This window comes from Mustelus asterias, chromosome 14 (assembly GCF_964213995.1).
Source record: "Mustelus asterias chromosome 14, sMusAst1.hap1.1, whole genome shotgun sequence".
Classification (NCBI taxonomy): Eukaryota; Metazoa; Chordata; class Chondrichthyes; order Carcharhiniformes; family Triakidae; genus Mustelus; species Mustelus asterias.
The window spans coordinates 49,954,143-49,972,829 of NC_135814.1; the positions used below are offsets into that span (position 1 = coordinate 49,954,143).

Genomic DNA, 18,687 nt, shown 5'->3' on the forward strand with positions numbered 1-18,687 from the left:
CATCTCTGCTCATTTTAGAATGAAGTCAGATGCAGAATACAACAAGTCCTTCTCTATGTTTAACACTTACAAATGCCAGAGACTTGCCAGTCGTTAAAGTGAGATTAGCCACAATTTTCCTATTATGAGATAGACTGGAACATACACATTAAAATTCATCCAGTTTTTTTACATAAAGAAGTAAAATAAACCAATAATTTGTCATGTCTAACCAGAGCTGTTATTATTCCAAGTATTTCTTTTTGTTGCGATCCGATTCATTGTTGATGCAGTTATTGAATAGAACTGGAAAAGTCGTCAATCTTATTCTTTTGACATGCAATCTATGAATCATCAATTTACCCATATGTGGTGATTGGAGCAAGAATGCACATCCTAAATAAAATCCAACATTTAGGCATGTACCCGCAAGGATTGTTTTGTCCTTTATGAGCCCGTACTGGGTAATAAATTGAAAGCTTATGAGTACTGATGAAAAGAATCTAACACTGGGCCTCACTCTGACATGTTCCTTTCTGATTGCTTCATGAGTCTTCATGCTTCATGGGCAGGCAGCGTGCCAACAGAAAGAGCCATCTTAAGAGCGACTGCCATCAATTAGATTCTTTACTGGTTTTTGATGTTTACTAGGGTTTCCCTTCTTGAGGGCAGAAACTACAATTTCAAACTGGAATACAAAGAAGATGTTTCCCTCAATAGAATCCTCAGTACCAGCCCACAAGGGCAGTTTCAAGATAAGCCTGTGGGTTTCTGGCAGTGTTGACCAAGACAATTGCTGTTCTTCCATGTTCTCTGACATGAACACTGACCATGCTTTCCTCACACATTATGGGCAATGTGCACCGCAACTCCTCTTGACAAATTAGTTAATTAAGGCCCTCTATATGGGCAGCACATCATACCAATTTTTCCAAGATCCATGCAGTTTAGTCAGATGTTCAATACGATGCTCACTACAAACGTCATGGATGGCCTCAAAGGTTTGCTACTAATCCAGATGCAAATGTTTATAATTATAAATTATTTATATGTGTTGAATTAATCGGGTAACCAAATTTTTCATTTGAATGCAGACATACCAGGGTGGCACAGTGGTTAGCACTGCTGCCTCACAGCGCCAGGAACCCAGGTTCGATTCTGGCCTTGGGTAACCGTCTTTGTGGAGTTTGTACATTCTCCCCATGTCTGTATGGGTTTCCTCTGGATTCTCCTGTTTCCTCCCACAATCCAAGATGTGCAGTTTACATGGATTGGCCATGCTAAATTGTCCTTTAGTGTCCAAAGATGTGTAGGTTAGGGGGATTAGCCATGGCAAATATGTGGGGTTATGGGGATAGGGCCTGAGTGGGATTGTTGCTGGTGCAGGCTCAATGGGCTGAATGGCCTTATTCAGCACTAAAGGAATTCTATGATAGAAAACTAAAAGACCGATGTGTTAGCCCTTGGGAGGGAAAAGTTTTTAATAATCATTTGCTTCTGGAATGAGTCAACAGGAATTTAACATGCGATATCATTGGCAGGCAGAAACGAGAATTTCTGTAAAAACAGTGTAACATTACCAAAAAAATCCGAACCAAGATGAATTTATGATATCATTCAGATATTTAAATCCCTTTTCGCAAATGGTTTAAAATATTCTTACTGCATTTTTTTTGAAGCAAAATGGGTCATTTGAAATTTTGTACATTAAAAAAGTCTTTGTGAAAAGAGCAGCAATTGTGACATCATCATAAAGTGACCAAATGAAAATGAGGTTAAACATCTGGCAGAAAATGAAAACTTGCTTCTGAAGTTGGACACACTCGGTGCTTTGCTTGCATTACATTATTTGTCTCAATTAAAATATTTAATTGAAAGTCCATCTTCCATTCTAAGTGCCCATGTCTTTAGGCAGTATAGCATGGTTGGAATATTTTACAGAACTAATGTCTACTGTTTGCTCACATTTTGTGGGGGCATGGAAAGGTTAAGGCTACAACTTGAGAGATATCCTTTTTTGGTAATATTGAAAATAGCTATAAATATCTGTCAAGGAAATGGTTGAATACACAGGTTGTTAAACTCTCATCGTAAATGATTACTGTCCGAGGTCACTGGCAATTCATAGCAATCATTTTATGGCTGTTCCCACATCCCCTTCATCATACTATACCTGGAACCTAACCTTCAGTTTGAAATACAGGAAAACTTGGTGTATTACAATGATTCAATAATTTCCACTTAAAACAAGATGTGATTAAATTATACAATGAAATTGAAGTCTTTCAAAGTTTTGGAGAAAATATGCATTTCAATAAGAAAAATCAAATTTAACATAGCACCACCACCACTATGTATTTTGCTTCAGACACGCAGAGATTTGCAGTAGATTTTAACTTGTGTCCCTTTTTGACATCACACAGCTATCACGTGCACAAACTGAGAGGTCAGAAAATCAATGGACATTGTTCCTCAAGCCTCATCAGCATTCTCGGCTGCCAGTGCTGCTCATATCTCCACAGTGAGTGTGATAACCCCCAGGACTTGCATGGGGAATCACTGATTGACCTCCCTCTAGGACTTATTGAACATGAGCTCCCTGAGGATTGGTAATTAACTGACGAGGTGGAGCTTGTATACCGAGTCCTGTATAAAGCAGGCCCCTGAGTGGGTCCATTATTGTATTGTCCCGGTTGGGATCTGTTGTGTTTACCATAGGCTTGTGGTTTTTGCTTTACCTTATTTTGTGTAATAAAGCACTGTTCCTTTACAGCTGACTCCTGGAGTTATTATAGTGAGGAAATAAATGGGGGACCATCTGCCTCATCAACAGTGGCTGTTAGATAAGCCCCGGAGTGGGCAATGGTGATGGGTGTGGGCAACTGTGATTCCTGTTAAGTCGAAGAAACAGACAATTTGGTTAATTTGTTTCTTCCTAAATTGTCTGGTCCATATTGTAGAAAGCCTCCAGAGTGACCAAGCTGGCTGTAAATTTGCTTCAAAGTGCCAATGCTATCTTCTATGGCAGGTATGCTCCAATTGCTGCCATGCTCTGGGGTACCCTGAGCCCGAGTGTGGACGGAGTGTCTCAGTTCAGCCATTCTCTGATTTTTCTAACTGGTAGAAAAGCGGGACATTGTGTCGCAGAATGATCCCCTCATGCCAAGTGCCACACAATTTGGTGCAGACTTCCATTATCCATCTGCCAATCCTTTTATACTGCTTGACTCTCCCACTCAACTGCCACTGTGTATGGTTTGACTCCTGCTTCGATAAGCCTACAGGTTCCCACCATGTCTCCCGTGGTATTCTCTGAAAGGCTCATCAATGCACTCAGCACTGTCTCCTCATGAGCAGTAACCACAACTAACCCTTTCTAATCTCTCGCTGACATTGATTGGCACTGATTGCTCCCTTTGCTAGTTCAAATGAGGTGACAGTTTCAATGAGTTTATCCGCATTTAACGCACAATCATGTCCACTTTTAATAAACCCAAAGGGCACTTGGTCTCTCCCAAAAGTGTCTTGGAACCATATCCAAAAGAGTACTGTACATCTCTAAAAGTGTACTCTAACTTTCCAAAGGTCTCTGATAAGTTTAGACCTTATACCGCCATGCCTAATGTGCACATGTGATATTTCCTACTACCTCCTTGTTAAAATCAGATCAGATTGAAAGAAGCTGCCCTTTAACATATGCAGCTGCCTCCATGAACCACTGATGTGCAAAGTTTGACCTGCTCTGCACCCCACCCCCATCCCCGCAAAATAGATGGGGGCCCAGTTTGTGGGCAGGACTAATGGATTCAGCCTCAGGCTTTGCAATTGTCCAACAGGTTTGGGTTCAGTCAGCTTGTTTGGATGAGAGTCAGGGCTGCAGAGTGGATGAGCTGACTGACTGTGGCACTGTGGTACAGGAAGACATTCAAGTTTGGGGAGCAAAAAAGAACATAGTGGCCATAGGGGACAGTATAGTGAGGGTATTTGACACTCCTCTCGGCAGCAAAGAGCCAGAGTCCAGACGGCTGTATTACCTGCCCAGTGCCAGGGTTCAGGATGTCTGCTCAAGGCTGGAGTGGAAATTGCAGTGGGAGGGGGAAGATCCAGTAGTTGTGGTCCATGTGGGTACCAACGACATAGACAGGACAAAGAACGAGGTTCTGTTGTGTAATCAGCATGAGGAGCCAGACACCAAATTAGGCAGCACCTCAAGGATAATATTCCCTGGATTATTACCTGAATCACATGCAAATTGGCATGGGGCAAATAAAATTAGAGAAATGAACTTGTGACTCAAAGACTGGTGTGGGAGAGGGGGGTTCCAATTTGTGGGGCACTGGCATCCGTACTGGGGAAAGTGGGATCTGTATGTTGGGACGGTCTACACCTGAACCATGCACGGACCAGTGTTCTGGCAAGCTGCATAACAGGGGAAGTAGAGAGGGTTTTAAACTAAATAGTCCTGTTGAAAGTCAATGGACTTTTGGCTGCCCCACCACATCCCCCACAGTGGGTCCTGCAGTGGCGGGGCTGGAAAATCCCAGCCAAGACAAGAGAGAGAAAGATATTAATATGGAAAATGATAAACAAGCTGTGACAGGAAGTGATAGAGAATACTAATCCAAGACTGCATTGGTGAGTAAGACTAGATTCGCAAAAATAATAAAATGACAAAACTAAAGACTGAATGCATGAAACATTTGTAACAAAACATATGAACTGAGAGCACAAACAGAGATAAGTAAGTAAAATCTAATAGTCAATATAGAGACATGGCCCCAGGATGAGATAGACTGGAACCTGAATATTGAAGGGTACAGGACATTTAGGAAGGACAGGAATCTAGGAAAAAGGTGCATGAGTGGCTTTTTTAATTACTGATGGTATCAACACAATTGAGAGGGAAGACTAAAGTTCAGGAAACCAGGATATAGAAGCGGTTTGGGTAGAGATGTGAAAAGATAGAGACAGGAAGTCACTTGTGGGAGCGGTATACAGGCCGCTAACAGTAACCACATGGTATGGCAAAGTATAAAGGAAGAAATAATGGGAACTTGTCAAAAAGGCACAGCGATAATCATGGGCATTTTCATCTATGTATAGACTGGAAAAATCAGGCGGGCAAAGGTAGCCCAGATGAGGAATTCAAAGAATGTTTTAGGGATATTTTCTCAGAACAGTGCGTTCTGGAGCTAACCACAACTGGAGCTGGCTGTATTAGACATGCAAGAAGACAGGATTAATTAATGAGCTCATTATAAAGGTGCCCCTAGGGAGAAGCAAGCAAAATATGATTGAATTTTACAATCAGTTTGAGGGAGAGAAGGTTGGGTCCAAGACTAGTATTTTAAACTTAAATAAGGGCAATTATGGCAGCATGAAACCAGAGCTAGCTAAGGTGAACTGGCAAATGAGGTTAAGGGAATCGGTCAACAAGAGATGTAGTGGCAGACATTTAAAGGGTTATTTCAGGATACAAAGAATAGATATATTCCATTGAGAAAGAAAAAATCCAAGAGAAGGACCCACCATCAATGGTTAACTAATAAAAGTTAAAATAGTATCAGACATCAAGGAAAAGCATATAATTGTGCAAAGATGGGAGCAAGAATGTAAAGAACGGGAAAATAATAACAAAAAGATTAATAAGGAGCGAAGAATTAGAATACAAGAGAAAACTAGAAATATAAAGATGGATAGTAAGCATTTCTATCGGTACATAAATGAGGAAAGTGCATGTTGGTCTCATTGAAAGTGAGTCTGGGGAACTAATAATGGAAACTAAGGAGATGGCGGATGAATTAAACAGGAATTTTGCATCGGTCTTCACTACAGAAGATACAAGTAACATCCCACAAATAGTTTCAAATCAGGAAATGCAAAGGAGGGATGAACTCAAGAAAATTACAATCACCAGGGAAGTGGCACTGAACAAATTACTGGAGCTATGGGCTGACAAATCCTTGGGTCTGGATGGACTTCATCCCAGGGTCTTAAACAAATCAGTTAGTGAGAGAGTTAGTACTTTGGTTTTAATTTTCAAAATTTCCCTACATTTCAAATTTGTTTTCAAATCCTTCCATGGCTTCACTCCTCCCTCTCCCTGTAATCTCCTCCAGCTCTAAAACCCTCCAGATATCAGCTAGAGCTCTTCGCCTCTCTACCTCCCCTTCCTCCTTTGAGACACTGCATAAAACCTGTCCGTTGTTGTGGGGTGGTGATCACATCCCTGGAAAGGGTGACCTCCTTGTTTGCCTAAGTAATCACATTGATACTTAAGTGTTAAAAAGTGTGAAGGAGCTTCAGTGTTAAAAATTATGAATTACTGCAATATTCATTCGTTATGTGCATACTGTGTTCTTCATTGCAAACAGAAACCCATTGAAATGATTTTATTTATAGTCTGCTGTGTCCAGTGAGAAGCAGTGTAACGTGGGGAGTATTGGCTGGAGACAGGGTTACATAGTAGAAAAGTCAGTAGATGGAGTGCAACGTAAATTATTGAGGGAAGTAAGGGTGGAAATTACTGAGGATGTGGCCACAATTTTCCAATCCTCCTTAGATATGGGGATGGTTCCAAAGATTGGAAATGTTACACATTGTTCAAAAACAATTACGACCCAGTCAGCCTAACACTGGGAGTGGGTAAACTTCTAAAGGGAATAATCTGTGATAAAATGAATTGGTATTGGGAAAAGTATGGGCTAACAATTGAAAGTTAGTACAGATTTATCAAAGGCAAATCATGTTTGCCTAAGCTAAGTGAGTTTTTTGCTGAAGTAACGGGGGGGGAGGTTGATGAGGATGGTGTAATTGATGTTGTGTGCATGGAACTTCAAAAAGTATTTGATAAAGTACTAGATAATAGTGTTGTTTGACAAGTTAAAGCCCATGGGAGCAGAGGGAGTGGAGGTGGACACAAAATTGGCAAAGGGACAAAAAGCAAACGCTGATTTTCAGACTGTAGGGAAGTGGTGTTCCACAGGCATTGGTATTTGGACTACTGCTTTCTCTCTCTCTCTCTTAGCTTTTCCCACATGGGTCACCACAATGTTGGCTAATCACCCTTTGACCCCTCTATTCATAACAACCATAATTTGATTTGTCAGGTGGCCTTCTTGCCGCTAACCCTCCCCAACTATCTGGTCCAGGGACTGGCACTGATACACAATTGCTTTCCTGGTTGGGTTCTTCTATAACCAACAAATCCTTTAGGGGGACGCAAATCTGGAGCGTTCTGGCTCAGAAGCAAGAATGCTACTGCCTGAACCACAGACAGAAAACACCATTATTAGGACCACTGCTCTTTTTGACATTATATCAGTAACCTGGACATAAGTGTACAGAGCATCATTTCAACATTTGCAGATGACACAAATCCCAAAAATGTAATAAATAAGACAGACTGGTGAAAGGGGCAAATGCCTGACACATTAACACAGAGGAAGGAATGTGAAGTGAAATATTGTGTAGGAAGAAGAAGCAAAAGAAACTGAATGATACAGTAATAAAGGCACTGCAGGAACAAAGAGACCTAGGGTGTATGTGCACCAGGTTTCAAGATACAGGGGCAACAGACAAAGTCACCCTCGAAAGCCCCCAAAAAGCCTGAGAAAATATCAACATGGAGGCAACCAATGAGGAAAGTTGCCCACGTACATGGAAGAGACCAAGAGTGGGATTTTCTGGCCATGCTCGCCCTAAGACCGGAAAATCACACCTGAGGTCAACAGAACTTGCATGGTCTGCACCACCAACCCACCCCCCCGCCCCCGCCCACTACGATTCCCATGGGTGGGATGGGAAAATTCCACCCAGAATGTGTGAGGAGTTGCTTTCCCAGACAGCTTCTCTCCCGGGCTTGCTGCTGAGAAGCTGACTGGTAAGTCCACTCACTAAGAATGGCAGTGGGGGTGGCGGTGCTGGAAGCTGGGATGGGGAGAGAGGCTGTTAAAGACAGAAAGGTTGTGAGGAGTGGAGAGAGTTTCCGGGGGTGGGGAGGTTGGCAGATGGGGTAGAGAATTTGAAGGGGAGAGGGGGTTGTATTAGAGTCAAAGACTGCGGAGGAGAGAGAGGCTGCAGAGGGGGAGGAATGAGGCTGCGGGGTGAATGGGGGTAGAAAGGCTGTGAAGGGAGATAACAGTTTTAAAACTATTAACAAAAAGAATACTCCGCTAACTTGAAGTCACTGAGGTAATGAATTCCTTGCAAATGAATGTGGAGCCTCTCGCTTAATTGTGCATTCATTGAGGATGAAAGTGTAATGAACATTGTGTTAATTGGATAATTGAATACTAAACAGTTTCATTTCATAAGAAACATTTGTATTTATGTGTTATTATGCCTCAAAGTGTTTCACATACTGTGAATGATATGGAGTGCAGTGACTGTTAGAGACAAACGTGCAACTATTTTGCTCAGATCCAACACAATAATGAATGATTTGCATTTTATAGTGCTTTTTATAATGTTAGGACATCCCAAAGCACTTTCCAATTAATGAAATACTTTGGAAGTGAGGTTACTGTAGTAATGAAGGAAATGTCATGAGTAAATGATCAATTAATTTAGGGGAAGTCTGAGACCTGGCAGCATAATTAAAAAAAAAGAAGCAGGTCTTTCAGGAGAAATGTTATGAAACACTTCTTCACACAAAGGGTGGGTTGAAGTTTAGAAATTTCTTCCACAAACACCAACTGATGCTAGATCAATATTAATGTTAGATCAATTGTTAAATTTAAATCTGAAATTGAGCCATGAGGTGCAGTAAAAAAGGCTAGTAACGGCCTGGTTAAAATCTTGAAGCTTTGTGCGTATGCAATGAAAATGTGTTGGCTGTGACCATGCCAGTCTGTGGAATGCCTGCTCAAGGTGATGGCTATTTGTGCGTACCAGTTGCTTTTTTAAAAAATTGTTGCTTATTTATGCCTGGTGTTTTCCTGTGCCAATTTAAATACCATGGTGCCTAGGAAATTAATGCCTTCCTTGGGTGCTATGACGTTAAGTTTAATGGAGGAGCGATGATTGTTGAGGATATTGATTGATTCTTCTAATTCTGCCTCTGCGTGTGAGTCCAAATGCCCCATAATGTCAGCACAAATACAAGAGGAAATGTTACTATGTGACTGCATCATCTAATAAAGGGGATCTCTCAGAAACTTTTAAAATTCTAACAGGATTAGACAGGGTGGATTCAGAAAGAATGTTCCCAATGGTGGGGGGAGTCCAGAACTAGGGGTCATACTTTGTGGATAAGGGGTAAACCTTTTAGAACTGAGGTGAGGAGAAATTTCTTCACCCAGAGAGTGGTGAATATGTGGAATTCGCTTCAATTGAATGTAGTTGAGGCCAAAATGTTGTGTGATTTCAAGAAGAAATTAGATATAGCTCGTGGGGCTAAAGGGATCAGGGGGGTGGGGGGAAGACGGGATCAGGATATTGAATTTGATGATCAGTCACGGTCAAAATGAATGGCAGAGCAGGCTCGAAGAGCCGAATGGCCTACTCCTGCTTCTATTTTCTATGTTTCTAATGAAAAAGGAAACACTGAAAATCAAAAAGTGGCCCTTGAGTAAATCTCAAGAGCCCTCAGAAAGAAAGTTATTTTGACCCCTGATGTATACAAATCTTTGAAGGTAGTAGGATAAATTGAGAAGGCTGTTATAAAGTATATAAGATTCTTGACTTTATTATTGGAGACATTGAGTATGAAAGTAAGAATGTTATGCTAATATTTTATAAAAAGTCATTAGAATTCAGCTGGAATATTGTATTCAATTCTGCATATCACATTTTAAGGATGACAAGAGACAGTGCAGAAGAGATTCACTGGAATGGTATCTGGAATGGGGTTCAAAGCATACTATACATAGAGAAGGAAAGGAGAGGGTGCAGAATGTAGTGTCACGGTCATAGCTAGGATGTAGAGAAGAGAGTATGTTCAGGGTGCGTGGGGTCCTTAATTATGCTGGCTGCTTTTCCGAGGCAACGGTCTTCAGTTATTTGGATAAACAGGAATTGTTATCCCAGCAGAGAAGGCTAAGTGGAGATGTTAGAGGTGTTGAAAATCAGAAAGAGTGTTGATTCTTGAATGGGAGGAACTGTTTCCATGGCAGAAAGGTAAATAATCAGAAAGACAGATTTAAAGTGATTGGCAAAAGAACCTGAAGTGAGGTAGGACATTTTGTTGAGGCAGCAAGCTGTTGTGACCTGAAATGCAGTTTGTGCATGCTGGTGAAAGTAGATTTAATAATAATTTTCAATGGGAATTGGATAAATACTTGAAGGAAAGAAATAAGGCAAATGCGATGTGAGAAACAGTTTCACATTTTGGATTGGGTCTAGAATACACTGCCTGGAAGTGTGGTGGAGACAGGTTCAATTGAGGCATTAAGAGGATATTAGCTGATTATTTGAATAGAAACAATTTGCAAAGGTATGGAGAAAAGGCAGGGGAATGGCACTAAGCTATGATGCTCAATTGGAGAGTTGGTGCAGACGCGATGGGCCAAGTGGCCTCTTTCTGTTATGCAGAAAGAGCTGTGGACTGGGACTAATTGGATAGCTCTATCAAAGAGCCAGCACGGGCACAATAGATTGAATGGCCTCCTTATATGGTGCATCATTCTAAAATAATAGGCTTAATTCTCTGATCCATGCCTCATGCAAATGGGACTCACTGCTGGGAATGTGGCAGTGCTGAATTAACCACACTCGAATAATGTACAATATAGGGTATTGAATATTGTAACTGTGATATCAATATTGTTTAATTTCAAAAGTAATGCTACTTTTATTACCAACGAGAGGTAAATTATACTATTGCTCTTTTTTAAAAAAACCTTATGTTTAGGGTTAATTATCATTTTTGATTTTTTTAAAGTTCCTAATCAAAAGCTTTTTAAAAAAATAAGCTAACACATTTTATTTTCTGCCACGTCTATCGCTTGCTTAAAAGGAAGACATCCTGATTCATAATTAAGAAAAAAGTATGGAATTTGCAACAGTTAGCTTCAAACTCCTTCACATCAGCTTATGATATTTAACATTCATAGCATAGTTTGTTTCACAAAGGAGAAATTCACATATCCTGTGCCAAAGGTTAAAACAACATGGTATATCAACATTGCAGATGACAACCTCTTCAGTGAATAGCCTCTAACTAATGGGAAAATAGCTGAAAGCCCAATCCATTCCTTATTTGGAAACAGGTTCGATAAATGATCTTGACTTACCACAGTCTGTTTCTGAAGTTGGACTAGGAGTGGACTTTCCCTTCTTTGAAGTTTTCTCAGTAGTTTTGGGAGCGTTGGGTGAAGCTGCATCTGAAAAACAATCATTCTAAAATAACTTGGGTTGACTGACAAGTAATGTTTATCTTCTATTGAAGATAACAGAATTATATAGGAGTAGTTAAGAAGCACTTTGTTTTGGAGAAACTAAACAAACCTTTCTGTATAAAATTAACTCAATGCTGTTTCACCATTTGTGGTGTTATTTTTGATCGGTTCTTTGGAGAATTTTTTTAGTTTCTGGACAGTTCCACAATATTCAATGTTATATCAACAGTGATCTTATACAATTTTCAGCACTATAATAGGAAATTATTCCATCTTTGACCAACAGAGATTTTGTTTTGAAGATACCAAACAAACCTTTCCATATAAAATTAACTCAAAGCTGTTAAACCATTCGTGGTGTTATTTTTAATTGGTTGTTTGTTCATCTAGTACTCAGAGGGTAAGATTTTAACTCGTTCAAAACCCACCCAGGTGCACAGTGTTAAAATCGGATCCCAAAGGTCTTCAGGCTCCTTGGTTTTAACTGCCCGGGATCATTTTCATTTTCCATTGGGCTGTTAAACGGTTGTTTATTCTGAAGGAAACTTTGGCTCAATCTTGTGACAGTAATTTGTTTCTGCTCTCGACTGGTGGAAGGAATTTTGTTTTTAATTTTGCAGTGTACTGACAGGAAGCAAAGACAAACAACGTTGCATGCAGAGGAATGTTTTCCATTGTGAGTTCTCATGCTGTTGAATGCTCTTACCAGCCACAGTAACCGAACAAGTACATTCCGTTTTCCCTGCAGAATTCTCAGCTTTGCATTTGTACTGTCCTTTATCTTCAGGCAGAACTTCCTCAATTGTAAGTGTACAAAGTGACCCTAATGTAAATAAAAGCTTGTGAGAGTCCACAACCCATATGGATTTTAAACTAAGGTTCAAATACACTTAACTCTTCACAGTGTTTAAGGTCAAGTACACATCAATGTTCTAAACGTTCCACAAACCCTTATTATACAATATCATGTATTACAAAATAAAACTTGCATTAAGCAATATTTTGCCATTTGCAATATTGATATGCAGTTACATCAAAAATCATTAGTGATTTGTATTACCGATATGCACAGTCCTCAAGGCTTTAAAAGATTAAATAGCGATGAAAATTTTCTTAGTGCAATAATTAAATGAAATGTTATCTGATGAACAAATTCTATTGAACAATTTTTCAATACAAGTGCAGCGTACTGTTTGAATATTTACTAAGGCTTAGGATTTAATTTAAATCTTCACCTATCCTTGGAAATCAGTTACCTTCTTGAGATATATTAATGAACTTGGATGACTTGATGGCCTTTCCATTTATAGTCCAGGTGACTATTGGAGCTGGTTCGGCAACAACCCGACATTGCAACAATAACCTTTCACCATCTGCTACCTGAACATCTTTTAATGTTTCCTTAAAGACAGGTGCATTTCCTGTGCTTTTAGATTTCTGATCACCATCGACACATGAACATCCATTTTTACAATCGCCATCATCATTGATGTCCACTTTAACGGATTGAGTGCTTTCAGCAACATTGTTTGCCTCTTTGACAGCCGAAGCTTGTTTCTTTGAGTCTGCAGCACTCCTGAGGTCCGACTGTTCTTGCGTTGGTGTGATATCCTGTGATACTTTGGGGATGTTCTTTTTACCAAGTACTGCCCGGAAATCTACCTGCTGGGGGCTCGGAATCTTTTTCTCTTCTTCAAAAGCATTTGTCGTTTTAACATGTCTGGAAAGAGAGTCTCGGAAGTTCATTTGCTCTGCTGAACGTTCCTTCAGTTCTTCCTCGGAAAAACTTTTCGTGATCACTTTTTTCCCGAGCACACAACGGAAGTCTTTCTGTTCAGCCTCTTGCTGCTTGAGTTGCTCTGCTGACTGCTCTTTGGTTTCAACTTTTCTCCTGAGCACTCCACGGAATGCTTTCTCTTCGTCTGCGCTTGCTTGCGTTTCTGCCGTGCTCTCCTTGGCACTATCGAGTTTGCCAAAATTCCCTATGCCATCACCACCACCTTCCTCCTCTTGAAGGACGCTGGCGTTCCACTGCTCCTTACTGTTAACAGCGGTGAAAAGAAAAGAATTAACAAGAGGTTAGATTGAAAGCCACAGAACAGCCCCAGGCTTGATACAAGAATGTTTATAAAAGGGAAAGGCTTATTACAAGAACACAATCTATTACTGTACTACATCACTGATGACTTCAGTGACCATGTAAGGGCATGAAAAAAAGTGAGACAGACTCTAGTTGGACCATGTACTATGGCACAGCTGTGTGATGTAAACAATTTGTTTGGTCACTTCTGGGGATTAAGTTTGAATCTTTTCCAGACGAGAACTGGCCAACCTCCGTGCAGTAAGTGCAAAAATAGAACTCTCCCAAGTAATGTGGGAATCATACTTACTCTTCCTTGGCTTCTTCTCTGGAAAGGGAGCATTCTTTGACCACCAGCGACACGTGGCAGCTACACTTGCCAACTTGATTTCTGACATTTGTGAAAGAAAACGAGAATGGGGGGTGGTGAAGGGATGAAGTTAAATAATAAATGTGAAAATAATTCACAAAGACAGCGACTAATATTTGCACAAGCATCCAAAACATAGCAAATGCCAGCCCTCTTTTTTAAATGAGCATCATATTGTTTTGGTGTTTTGGTTCAAATACTTGCTATCTGTCCATCGCAATATGGGCAGCATCTGTGCACAGCAGTTTGTATTTAACTGTTCTACTGCTTAACAAAGGAAAACAAGCCTCCTACAATTAGCCGAATCAGATTTGTAAGATGAGATATAATCAGGCTGCTAACACTTCCTTTGCAAAAGAAATAAACTTCTTCTAATAATGAATGCAGTGTCCTGATGAGTTAAAGATTAACGATTGCAAGTAACAAAGCAAAGGCCCTTAATGAACTTCAGGGCCAGGATTTTACGACCCTTTCCACTTGATGGGATATTACAATTCTGTTGAAGTAGGCGGAAGTTTAAATGGCCCCCCACATCTGCATTGGGAGGTGGGGGAGACACGCTGCGGTAGGGCCCTAAAATCCTGATCCAGGAATTAATTGACTGTCTTTGAAATAACTCCTCATTGGCCGGTGTCCCTTCACCAGATTCCCTTTATTTACGAACACAATTCCACTCCTAAGAGTGCTTCAGGTACAAAGTCAGAATCCGGAGTGTTAGTAGCCCTGACACTCATATATATAATATATATATATATGTACATATATATGTACAGGTGAAGTTCCCTTATTGGGCAGGGATTCATTACCTCAATCAGGGAGCTCATTCTCCAACAGGCCAACCTGATGTGCCTCATTGAGGTCATTATAGCCTTCATTCCCCCAAAACCTCACCAAGCAGCAGAACAATATAATCAAAAAGGGTGTTAAACTTCTGATAGCTAGTTGATGAAGGAAGAATCCGTAACCGTAGCAACATTTAAGAGGCATCTAGTTGGGTACATGATAGGGAAAGAATAGAGGGATATGGACCGAGTAAGGGTAGAAGGTTTTTCTTTAGTTTAGTTAGGGCATCATGATTGGCACAGGTTTGGAGGGCAAAAGGGCCTGTTCCTGTGCTGTACTTTTCTTTGTTCTTTGTTTTTTGTAACCAGTCTTTACTTTGATAGATTTATTCACAAAATCAAACATTACAGGTAGATAGGTATCTCTTGATTCCACCAAATTCTTGTGTCAGTAAGTGTCTCTTTATACATACTCAAGTGACCATCTAATCAATGCCCTCGACCTGTGTGTGCTTCACTTCAACTGATATAAGTAACAGAGGGTCCCGGGTACAATCTTCAGTTTGTTCTGATTTACCTGTTCTCAGCTTGGGTACCAATTGTCAATTGTTGTTTTGATAGTAATATATGGAAAAATAAATGGTTTTAGTAGAATGCCTACACCCAGCCTCCTTGCTGCTTGAGGAAATGGTCACATGTGGTGGTGATTCTCCTTTGGTTGAATAGCCTGCTGGCCCACCTGGAACCCCCCTTGTCCGTGCTGCGAGCTGCTTACTGGGGGGAATCTATAAGGTAGAATTCCTTGATTTCTGAAGGTCAATAAGGGTGCTTACTTTGTTATTTGCAACTGTTAATCCTTAATGGCCACTTGGCTTATGTATAAAAGGGTGACTGACACCTATAAAAACATAGCCCAGTGAGGAATTAATGCCTTGACAAACAGCAGGGTGTGAATTAAATTGCTCAGGTTTTAAATTGCCATATGTTTTCTTTTGAAATTCAGCTTCATGGCTCCACAATCCTTAAACTGGAACTAAAGGTGCATGTTATTATTCCAACGAGATAGTCAACTGTCACACAGTTATAGTCTCAGTAACAACGTTATATGTAACTGAGTCATGCAGACCAGTCGGTTCTACCTTTGATTTTGATCTTGGCAGAGCTGGAGTGGCAATATGAATTACGATTCATCGAATCCCCACAGTGCAGAAGGGACGAATCAACCCATCGAATCTGCACCGACTCTCTGACAGAGTATCTGTAACCAATGCCCTCTCCCCGGCCCTATCCCCGTAACCCCACACACATTTCCCATGGCTAATCCATCTATTCCGCGCGTCTTGGGACACCAAAGGGCAATTTAGCATGGCCAATCCACCTAACCAGCACATCTTTGGAGTGTGGGAGGAAACCAGAGCACCCAGAGGAAACCCACACAGACATGGGGAGAACGTGCAAACTCCACACAGTCACTCAAGGTTGGAATTGAACCTGGGTCCCCAGTGCTGCGAGGCAGCAGTGCTAACCACTGCGTCAATGTATTGGTTGAAGATGAAACTAGACATTTATTGTCCTCTACACCTGGCTGCAAGGCCCACATTTGTGAATGTTGGTTAAGGCAACAACAACTTTTATTCTTATAGCACCTTTAAATGTAATCAAATGTCCCAACATCTTTCACAGGAGCGTCATCAAACAAAATTTGACACTGAACCACATAGGGAGACATTAGGGTACCAAAGGTTTGGCAAAAGATGCAGATATGGTGGAGTGCCTTAAAGGAGGAGAGAGAGAGGTAATGACAGAATGAGGCAAGGAAAAAGCTTCAAATGTGAAGAATAGCCTTTTGAGAATAATTAGGGACCCTTTGAATTGGACCCCTGTCTTCAGAATCAGAGAAAAGTCATAAAAAACAAATTAAGAGGAGGAATTTTGATTTATGCCCAGATTACCAACCTAAGGGTTTAGAGCAGATTTGGTGTCGGGACTCATTTGAATGCAAATGGTGAGCTGCATGTAACAAATGGTTGCCCAGATGCAGTTTGTACTTATTTGTACCTAATTACAACCAGCAATAGAAACCTGATATCCTGAATAAAGCAGTCGCGTGCATGTTTCAGCAAACGTTTTGATATTGATAACTAATAGTGAAATCATATGGGCGGCACGGTGGCACAGTAATTAGCACCGCAGCCTCACAGCGCCATGGACCCAGGTTCGATTCCGGCCTCAGGTGATCGTCTGTGCACATTCTCCCCGTGTCTGCTTGGGTTTCCTCTGGGTGCTCCAGTTTCCTCCCACAATCCAAATATGTGCGGGTTAGGTTGATTGGCCATACTAAATTGACTCTAGTGTCAGGGGGATTAGCGGGGTAAATATGTGGGGTTACGGGAATAGGGCCTGGGTGCGATTGTGGTTGGTGCATGCTCGAAGGGCTGAATGGCCTCCTTCTGCACTGTTGGGATTCTATGATGATAAATGCTTTCTTTATACACAATTATAATCATTCCATAAGCACTGAATACTAAAACGCGTTTAGATTGTTGCACAGCAGCTACAGACTTTAGAATGCATCTTAAACATACTTGAGCCGTATTTCGTACTGCCCAGCATGATGAAGCTGGATGTTCCTGATGAACAGTGTATACACATCCTCATTTTGGAGGACTTTGCAATCTTCATCCATGATAACCTCTTTCCCATCTTTCATCCACTTCACAGTTGGGAATGGATCTCCGGCGATGGCACATGAAATGAGGGCGTGTTCCCCTAAAGTCGAAGTCACAGCTTTTGGCTTGCTGATAAACCAGGGTTGTATCCCATCCTGAGGCTCTATAGAATCAGAAGAGACTTCTGTTTGACTTTTGTCCGATATGAAACCGCATTGGACAGCATGAAACATACAATTTATTCCTGTTCAAGCATATCATAACTTCAAGTCGGGTTGCTAATCTTCCCGAGAACTGAAGCTTAATTTCCTGGACGTGGCTGAGCAACCGCAGGGGAAAAAGCATAGTAGGTTTTTAAAAATCTGTTTGTGATTATTTTTCATTTCCTTTGAACGTTATAAAATTATTAGTGACCGGATGAAAGGACTGGTTCTCTGACAATCGAGCTCTACCCAGTCGAGTAGAAGGCATTTCACCGTGAGAATCGTTATGTGGGTGACCAATAGTGGGAGTGCGGCAATCGGAGGGAGGAAGTACTTTGATGAGACCTCCAGGAATACATCCAACCAGAGTTGGCAACCCTACTTCGAAGTCAAAAATGTCTTCATTGTGGACAAGTCTCAGGGAGCTGCTTCATCAAAGTAAGAACTCTGTCACGATCATGGAGAATGTTTAGAACTATGGAATCCTACGTTTATAATAATAGGGTAATATTGCAGGGGGAGTAGTGAATCGAGAATATTGACCTAAAAAGCCATTTGCACCATGAGACCCCTATGGCAGCCAATATGGTGCACACATGCTCATTGTCCATCAAACTCAAGTTCCACAGTCGGCATCCAAGGCAGATCACAAACATTTAAAGCATTTATTTAAATACTTAAATACCTCAGTAAGAGTTCTATGCTTCGTAGGGGCCTTTGGTAAAATCGAGCTGTCCCAACATTGCCAAGTGATAAATTCATTCCACAGTTCATGACATTGACAGGCAGAATAGACTTTTCAGCAATGCAATTTAAAGGATCTATTTACGACATACAACTGATTTGCTGTTTCAGGCTCCTGGTTAATTTCTGGATCATTTTAAGGCCATTTACTGATTTCTTTAACTTAATTCTGACTTCTAAAAATATTTCTTTTTGCTGCATTGGTTTTGGCTGCTTTCATGCAATCATGGTGGTCTGAAATGCTCCCCTTTGGGCTGAAGGATGAGCAGGACAAGCCAAGAAAAGAGAGAGCTCGGTAACAACTGGCAGAAGAGGGAGGAGGGCTCTCTTAGCAGGCCATACTCATAATGGGTCTTCAGGGAACACTCCTCATTCCACTGAGGAACCTCTTTATAAAGGAGGCAATCACTGAACCCTTTCTCCTGCTGCAGTTACCTCCTGAGCCTGAAACCAAATAATCGATAGCACTGCCTGTGGCTGTGAAGATTGCCACAAGCCTTTGTTTTCACATAACATAGCTT

The 18,687-nt window shown here is 41.0% G+C and overlaps 1 protein-coding gene across 2 annotated transcripts in view; it reads right to left on the minus strand.

The window, feature by feature from the left end:
* mylkb (myosin light chain kinase b) overlaps positions 1-18,687 on the minus strand; it is a 341,548-nt gene that overhangs the window by 87,228 nt on the left and 235,633 nt on the right. Inside the window, exons 14-18 of one of the 2 annotated variants that reach the window (XM_078228351.1) lie at positions 17,136-17,382; positions 13,709-13,789; positions 12,575-13,359; positions 12,025-12,141; positions 11,214-11,303 (exon numbers count right to left, since the gene is read on the minus strand). In XM_078228351.1, the coding sequence (XP_078084477.1) occupies positions 11,214-11,303; positions 12,025-12,141; positions 12,575-13,359; positions 13,709-13,789; positions 17,136-17,382 (1,320 nt within the window). Of the gene's footprint in view, positions 1-11,213; positions 11,304-12,024; positions 12,142-12,574; positions 13,436-13,708; positions 13,790-17,135; positions 17,383-18,687 lie in introns of those variants that run through there. The other variant, XM_078228350.1, reaches the window with a different exon arrangement.